Source organism: Zingiber officinale, chromosome 9B (genome assembly GCF_018446385.1).
Source record: "Zingiber officinale cultivar Zhangliang chromosome 9B, Zo_v1.1, whole genome shotgun sequence".
NCBI lineage: Eukaryota > Viridiplantae > Streptophyta > Magnoliopsida > Zingiberales > Zingiberaceae > Zingiber > Zingiber officinale.
Window position 1 is genome coordinate 49,469,166 of NC_056003.1, and position 8,934 is coordinate 49,478,099.

At 39.2% G+C, this 8,934-nt stretch overlaps 1 protein-coding gene across 1 annotated transcript; it reads left to right on the forward strand.

The window, feature by feature from the left end:
* Positions 1-7,175: 7,175 nt before the first annotated feature.
* Positions 7,176-8,644, forward strand: LOC122025786 (leucine-rich repeat extensin-like protein 4). The gene has a single exon (XM_042584662.1). It carries the CDS (start codon positions 7,236-7,238, stop codon positions 8,538-8,540), a length of 1,305 nt encoding a protein of 434 aa, XP_042440596.1. The 5' UTR covers positions 7,176-7,235; the 3' UTR covers positions 8,541-8,644.
* Positions 8,645-8,934: the final 290 nt, after the last annotated feature.

The following is an 8,934-nucleotide window of genomic DNA, read 5'->3' on the forward strand; positions in this document are numbered from 1 at the left end:
TAGTAATTAATCTGAGTTAATTATCTGATACAAACTTAAATCAGTGTCAACAGCAAAACAACATCTAGGTCAGACTGTATCAACAATATCCACATAAGAAATAATTTTAATTGAAAAATAAATTCCCTTTTAATATGGCCGGCCAATCAAGCTTGGGCTCCAAGCTATGGCCGGCCAATTAACTTGGCTCAACCTTTGGGTCTTGGCCGGCCCTATTAGGATGGGTAAGAAGGTGGGTATGTGGTGGGTATAAATCTCTATATACAAGAGACTACGATAGGGACCGAGAGGAGGAATTAGTTTTGGTCTCCCAATGAAATTAAGCTTCCCGTGTTCGCCCCGAACACACAACTTAATTCCATCAATAATAATTCATTCCACTAAAGAACTATTATTGAACTACCGCATCAATCCCAAATTACATTTTTTGGGCTCCTTCTTATTATGAGTGTGTTAGTCTCCCTGTGTTTAAGATGTCGAATGTCCACTAATTAAGTGAGTTACTAACAACTCATTTAATTAATATCTTAGTCCAAGAGTAGTACCACTCAACCTTATCATCATGTCGGACTAAGTCCACCTGCAGGGTTTAACATGACAATCCTTATGAGCTCCTCTTGGGGACATTATCAACCTAGATCACTAGGACACAGTTTCCTTCTATAATCAACAACACACACTATAAGTGATATCATTTCCCAACTTATCGGGCTTATTGATTTATCAAACTAAATCTCACCCATTGATAAATTAAAGAAATAAATATCAAATATATGTGCTTGTTATTATATTAGGATTAAGAGCACACACTTCCATAATAACTGAGGTCTTTGTTCCTTTATAAAGTCAGTATAAAAGAAACGACCCCTAAATGGTCCTGCTCAATACACTCTAAGTGTACTAGTGTAATTATATAGTTAAGATAAACTAATACCTAATTACACTACGACCTTCCAATGGTTTGTTCCTTTCCATCGTGGTCGTGAGCTACTATTTTTAATTTATAAAGAGCCGATAACACGATCTTCTGTGTGTGACACCACACACTATGTTATCTACAATATAAATTAATTGAACATCTACATTTGGTATATATAAATGTAGACACTTGACCAATATGATTCTTATAAATGTTTATATAAAAGCTAGGCTTTTAGTATACACTCCAACAGAGACATCGTAAAACGAGGAGGAGTTGTTGTCGCCAAGATTACATCAACAAATAACCTGGATCCTTTCACTTAGGCTCTTCAGGCGAGAGCTTTTAATGGGCATGTTGAGGGGATGGGAATCAAATGTATGGCAGCATATATGGCAGCATAGTCTTTTAGTATAAGTGGGAGATTGTTAGGATGTATACTAAAAGCCTAGCTTTTTGTATGAACATTTATTTTGAAATGAGAATCACATTGGTCAAATATCTGCATTTAGTAAAATACAGTTGTCCATTTAATTTATATTGTAGATAACATGGTGTGTGGTGTCACACAGAAGATCATGTTATCAGTTCCTTATAAATTATAAATAGTAGCTCACAACCAAGATGGATTGGGATAAACCATTGTAATGGTTATAGTGTAATTTGGTACTAGTTTATCTTGACTATAAAATTACACTAGTACACTATGTGTGTATTGAGCAAGACCATTTGAAGTTGTTTCTTTTTATACTGACTGCATAAAAGAACAGAACCTCTGTTATTATGGATGTGCGTACTCTTAATCCCGATATAATAACAAGCACATATAATTAGTATTTATTTCTTTAATTTATCAATGGGTGAGATTTATTCGTTAAATCAATAGGGCCGATAAGTTGGGAAATAATATTATTTATATAGTATGTTGTTGATTATAAAAGGAAACTGTGTCCTAGTTATCTAGGTTGATGGTGTCCCCTTGAGGAGCTCATAAGGATTATTATGTAAACCCTACAGGTGGACTTAGTCTGGCATGATAATGAAGTTGAGTGGTACTACTCTTGGAGCTAGATATTAATTAAGTGAGTTATCAGTAACTCATTTAATTAATGGGCATTCGATATCTTAAACACAGGGAGATTAATGCACTCATGATAAGAAGGAGCCCATAATATAATATGGGATTGGTGCGGTAGTTCAATAATAATTCTTTAGTGGTATGAGTTATTATTGATGAACCTGAGTTGGGTGTTCAGGTCGAACACAGGAAGCTCAAGCTCATCGGGAGGCCAAAACCAATTCCTCCTCTCGGCCCCTACGGTAGCCTCTATAAAGCCTCACGTTCACCCGTTTTGATTTTCCTTCTTACCCAAATGAGGGGCCGGCCACATTGCTTCTTGGTGCCCAAGCAAGGGGTCGGCCAAGCCCTCTTGGTGCCCAAGATGTGGGTCGGCCAAACCATGCTTGGTGCCAAGCATGGGGTCGGCCATACAAGAAGAGAAAAAGGAAGTTTTGTTGAAAAAAAAAATTGTTAAAATCTTTCCTTTTATAGCTTTCTACAATGGTTAAAAGAGAGATTTTAATCTTTCCTTTTTTTAGTTATCTACAATGGTTAAAAGAGATATTTTAATTTTGTTAAAATCTTTCATTTTTTTTAGTCATCTACAATGGTTAAAAGAGAAATTTTAATTTTGTTAAAATCTTTCCTTTTGTAACCAATCATTATAGGAAAAAAAGGAAGATTTTGTTAAAACAAAGTTTTGTTATAATCTTTCCTTTTATAGCTATTTACAATGGTTTAAAAGAGAAATTTTAATTTTGTTAAAATCTTTCCTTTTTTGTAACCATCCACAATAGCAAATAAAAGAGAAATTTTGTTAAAACTTTTCTTTTTAGTCGCTAGCAAAGAATGTAAAAGAGGAGGAGGGTGGTGCCCAAAAACATAACCTAAGCTCTCTCTCTCTTTTATTCTCTTGGTGGTCGGCCCTTTTCTTCTCTCTTTCTCTCTTTAGGTCAGCGCCCCACTTCCTCCCTTTCTTCCCTCTAGGGTCGGTGCCCATCTCACCTTGGTGGTCATAGCTTAAAGGAGAAGAAGAAGAAGAGAAGAAGCACTTGGTGGCCGGTTGCTTAGTGGAGAAGAAGAAGAAGGAGGATGCTTCTTCACTTTGTATTCTTTGGTGGCTGAAAGCTTGGAAAAGAAGGAGAAGGTTGGGTGTCTTTGTCTTGGTAAATCGTCGCCCACACGATGTCCAAGAGGAGGAGAGGAATACAACAGAAGATCAAGAGGTCTTTAGCTACAAAGAAAGGTATAACTAATTATTTATTTCTGCTGCGTAATTAGTTTGTGTTTTTTGTATGGATCTTGAAATACTAACACAAGAGGCTATCGATTTTGTGTTTCGATTTTGTGTTTCTATTATGGTCTCTATAGTTAAACCTAAGGTTACTGTAAGAAGTTTAAATATTCAATTTCTTTGAAAGGCTTTGTCTAGGAAGTGGTGGATGATCTCATACCCAAGAAGACCGAGTGTCTTGTCATGTTTAATCTGGAAGCCAATTTTTGAAATAGATATTTAATCAACTTCTGTAATATGGTTTAACTTTTGAAGAACACATGGGTTGAACTTGGAGTAAATATGTTAAGTTTCGTTTTCAATCCAAGTTTAACTTCTGAAGAACAACTTGGATTAAAAATGTTAAGTTTCGTTTACAATCCAAGTTTAACTTCTGTAGAGCACATGGGCTGCTAGGAAAAGTTCTGTTCTTATACAAATTTTTGAACAAGGGAAATAGAACTGAATTCCAAGTAGCACCCAACAACTAGGCAGGTGGAATACCCTAGGGGAGATAACCCTAGGTCCTAAGGGATGGTAACCCTACATTATGGAAAATTCTAGGGGGAGGTAACCCTAGATCCTAGGGGTGGTAACCCTAATTGAAAAGTCTTGACAAGTCATGAACTTTGGATGAAATCCTAGAGTTAGGGACTCTAGGTGAAGATCCTGGTGGTCGCAGACCAGGTGAAAGACTGTATTGGTCGGGGATCAGACATCCAGTGGGAAGCCCTAAAGTCTCGGGCGCTAAGCAAAAGTCCAGTCGGTCTGGAGGATCGGTCTGGAGGATCGGTCTGGCAACAGGTAACTTCTCCTAAGAGGAGTAGATGAGGATACGTTCCCCGTTGAGTGAACAATAGGCGTCGGTTCGACCTAAGGTTTCCGAGGAAATTTGAAAGTCAGAACCGGATAATCCGAAGGTTGTCAAAAGTTATATATTGCTTTTCTATTTTTTTTTATTTGTCTAACATTGTTTTACAGTAAAACTAACATTTTGCAGGTTGAAGTTTTGGCCTTGATCGATCAACCAAATCAAGGATCGGTCGACCAAACCTCCAAACAAATAGAGTAGATTTCTAGCCAGTTGATCGAGTTCGATAGAGGGATCGATCGACCGAACCTGGGGTTCAATCGACCGAACAATGGATAGGCGTTGACATGGTCGAGCCAGGTGGATCAGATCAGATAGGCCAGCGAGGTCAGCAAGATCGGTCTACCGAATGAAGACTCATCCGAAGCTGAATCTGGACGGGAAGACGGACCAATTCAGGCGAGATCGGTCAACCGAACGCTGGGATCGATCGACCAATTAGTGACGAATCAAACCTAATCCTGAGATCAATGGATCTGGATCAGGTCCGAGTTGGCTATAAAAGGAGGGATCGACCAGTTACTTCCACAGACATATTCTAAGATCCAAAAAGAACAACTATTGCTCTCTACTACGCTTCTCTGACAATCGACAATCTACTGCTATTGTTTATTGTCGATAAACCTTGTTGTTAATACTTAATCTTCTATTGCTTTTGTTTTCTCTCTTTATTCCATTGTATTATTTTGTGTTTTTCAAAATGAATAAAAAATTATGAGTATTATTCACTCTCCCCCTTTAACATGCATCAATCCTATAAAAAGTATCGTAAATTGACACGAATACAAAAATAACAATCATATTTTTTATCGTTCAATTTGAAACTCGTCTTCGCTAAAGGTGATCGCTCGAGATCTTTCGTACTTTTTGTCAAAAATAAAAAATAAAACTTGATAGTTAGTGTTGTAAAATGGCTCCCTATTCTACTTTTCGAGTGATGTCCCAATTTTGACCTAACAACAAAGAGAAAACAGCTTGTAAAGTAGTAGTGTGCCAAAAAACAGAAGTGTAGCATGCAGTTTGAAGCCAAAATAGAGAGAGCTTCCATGTCTCCCTATCGAAAGCTCGAAAGCCACATGGACTAGGGATTCGAGCTGGTCCCCCATCGTGAGCTTTCTAAATCGACCTTTATGTCCTGTTTACTCAGAAGTGCATAAATGAGAAAGGATGGATTGCATAAGAATTAAGGCATTTCCCTTTGTTTACCAATTGAAAAATAATAGACGAACGGATTTTAAGAAATCTATCTCCAAGATATACATCCCATTTATTTCTCTTCCTTCTTTCCCAGTGATATTTTATCTTCATTAATTTCTTTGCGTCCTCTTCATTCGCGTACAACTTACGTACGCTCAGAAGTCAAGCTCCAAGAAATACATACCATTTATTTCTCTTCCTTCTTTCCCTTACTAGTGATATTGTTTCTTCATTAATTTCTTTCCATCCTTCATCTGCGTATTGGAATAAACAAAGCATTAGTTTCGATTAAGTAGATTCAACCGGCCGGTCCGGATGGTATCGGTGTTCAATAGGACAGAGAGTAGGTTGATTTCTCTTAAAAACACTACGCTTTGTGGTGGTTTAGTCACAAAGGGGACTCCACCAAATCCAGCTAAGCCCATAAATGCTGCTTCTTCTCCGTCCCCTGTTTCTCTTCTCTTCGCACTGCTGCTGAGCAATTAGGGCAAGGTTTGTTTACTTGGTGAAAAAATAAATAGTCTGTCGAGTGAGATGGGTTAGACGGCCGGTCAGATGGAACCGTCGGACTGACCGTTAAGTGGAATGTCCAACTAAGGTATGCCAATCATGCTAAACGGAGTCAAGCTGAAAAGACAATTGTGTCGCACGAGTTGGCCTAACTAATCAAGTCACTTAGATCAAGACGCAAACCAAAATGAGTACGACCCATATAGTTTGGTCAAAGGTGATGCAATTTTGGTCAAAGATGCTTGCCATTTTAAGGTAATTTATTTTAAGATGGTGTAGCTTTCTCTCTTAGTTCGTCTATGTGAAACACAACTTGGGCATAATTAAGAGTGCATTTTTTATTTTACACCACTATAAACATTCTTAATGATCAAACAAGTCAAGTTGAAGTGACAATCATGTTGCATGAGTTGATCTAACCAATTGACTCACTTAGATTAAGGATGGAACTTGATTGGTTAAAATCGATTAATGGATTTAAAGAGTTTGGAATAACATGAAATTAATTCTTATATGTTCGTCTATTTTTTTTTATTATATAAATATTTTTAAATATCAATTTGATATATTATATTAAAAATAATAATTTTTTGAACACAAGTTACTCATTTTTAAGCCGTAAAAGTAATCGATTCAACCGCTACAATTGTAGCAATCGACCGAGAACAATAATAATGACAAAAATAGAATTAGGTATTTGATTTAATAATTTTAAAATTGGGATATATGATTTTATTCGATTATAATCATTCTAAATGATCAAATGAGTCAAGTTGAAGAGACAATCATGTCAAGTTGGTCTAACCAATTAAGTCACTTAGATAGAGGATGCAAATTGAATGACTCAAATTGATTAATGAGCATTGAGAGTTCGAAATGATATTCAATTAGTTTATATATTTTATTCTAATTTTTTTAATTATATAAATATCTTTAAATATCAATTTCATCAATTATATTAAAAATAGTATAAATTATTTTTAAAATACAATTAATCATTCGACTGCTACAATTGCAGCAGTCCAAGTATAACAATAGCAAAGGTAAAAATAAAATTGAATACGTAATTTGATTATTTTAAAACTAACATATATGATTTAAATATTTTGAAAACTTTACTATATGACCGTATAAAAAGCCGTTGATCATCTATCCTAACATGAGAACATAATATAATTCATCATTTTCTTTATTGGAGTAAACAAGACAAAAAAAAAACATAATTTTTATTTCTGCCTTCCAAGTAAACAGGATAAGGCTTTCCAAGTAAACAGGATAGGAGACAATTTTTTACTTTTTTTTCCTAGGCATCCAAGTAAACATCAAAGTAAACAGGGAGGTCCAAGATTAGATCCCAGCACAAGCCTGAACAATCACACTGTACTGCTCTCCTTCTTCCTCAAGCATGCCCCAAACCACATCGTCCCTCCTCTCTCTCCTCCTTCCCTTCTCCTTCTTCTCCTCCTTCTTCTTCCTCTTCTTCTTCTTCTCCCTAACTTCCTCTGTTTCACTTGATCCCGGCATTTCTGTCAACATCGGAACATGGTTTACCACCACCACCGCCGCCGCAACCGCCTCCTCCTCCGCCTCCTCCACCACCACCGCAACCACCAGTGAGTACACAGCTCTTCAAGCATGGAAGTCAGCCATCACAGAGGACCCCTCTGGCATCCTCTCCTCCTGGGTCGGCCCCAACCTCTGTTCCTACAGAGGCATCTTCTGCTCTGCGCCACCACCAGATGGAGGAACCACCGCCGCCACCGACACGGTGGTCTCAGCCATCGACCTCAACCACGCTAACCTCAAGGGCTCCCTCGTCTCGGTCCTTTCCTCCCTCACCCACCTCTCCATCCTCCATCTCAACAGCAACCGCTTCTCCGGCGCCGTCCCCGACTCCTTCAGCGACCTCCACTACCTCACCGAGCTCGACCTCAGCAACAACCTCTTCTCCGGCACCTTCCCTGCCGCGGCGCTCCTTATCCCCAACCTCCTCTACCTCGACCTCCGCTTCAACTCCTTCTCCGGCGAGCTCCCCGACGACGTCTTCGAGAAGCCGCTCGACGCCATCTTCCTCAACGACAACCGCTTCCAAGGCCGCATCCCTGCCTCACTCTGGGCCTCCACTGCATCCGTCATCACCCTCGCCAACAATCACTTCTCCGGCGACATTCCTCCCACCTTCGGCAGCTACATGATAAACTACTCCGGCGTCAGGGAGCTCCTCCTCCTTAACAACGACCTCACTGGCTGCATCCCCGACGCCGTCGGCTTCCTCGGCGCCATCCAAGTGCTCGACCTGAGCTTCAACTCCTTGTCCGGCCACGTGCCGAGCTCCGTCTCCTGCCTCGCCGACATCGAGGTGCTCAATCTAGCTCACAACCAGCTCTCTGGCGACCTGCCAGAGCTCGTGTGCGGGCTCAAGGAGCTGCTCAACCTAACCGTGTCGTTCAACTTCTTCTCTGGGCTGAGCGCGGGCTGCAACCGGCTGCAGTTCAGTAGGGGCGTGGGGTTTGAGTTCGCCGGGAACTGCATCGCCGGTAAGGACTTCCAGAGGCCGCCGCTGCAGTGCAGTGAGATCCCCGGCGCGGGGCTGAGTTGCCTCGGGATGCCAGCAGCGGCAGCGGAGGCGGCGGCCTGTGGCCGGTTCCTGGGACAGGGAAGCATTGGGTTTTCGCTGAACTTGTCCGCTTTAATTCCTCAGCTGCCATGATCTCTGTTTTTGTTCATGGTGCGCTTGTTTGCAGACAGACATTAAATGTGGTTGATTATCCATCTTCCTTAAAAAAAAATTTATTGACTGTTTTTATTTATTTATTTTTGTGGTTTTTTATCAATTTGCAAAGATTTTGGTTTGATTTATATCTATTTTTATTTTTTTTAGTTGATATTAGATATTTTATGATTTAATTTTATAAAAAAAACTGAATTATTAAGACTTAGTTTTTCCTTGAGTTATTTTTCTTTGAACATATCATTTTTCATATTTTAAGGTATCATGATATCTTTAAGATGTGTATAATATTCTCGTGATGTATAAAGCATCTTTGAGATGTAATTTGGTCCATCTAATTGATAAGAGGATATGGGAACAGAAAAATTTAGGG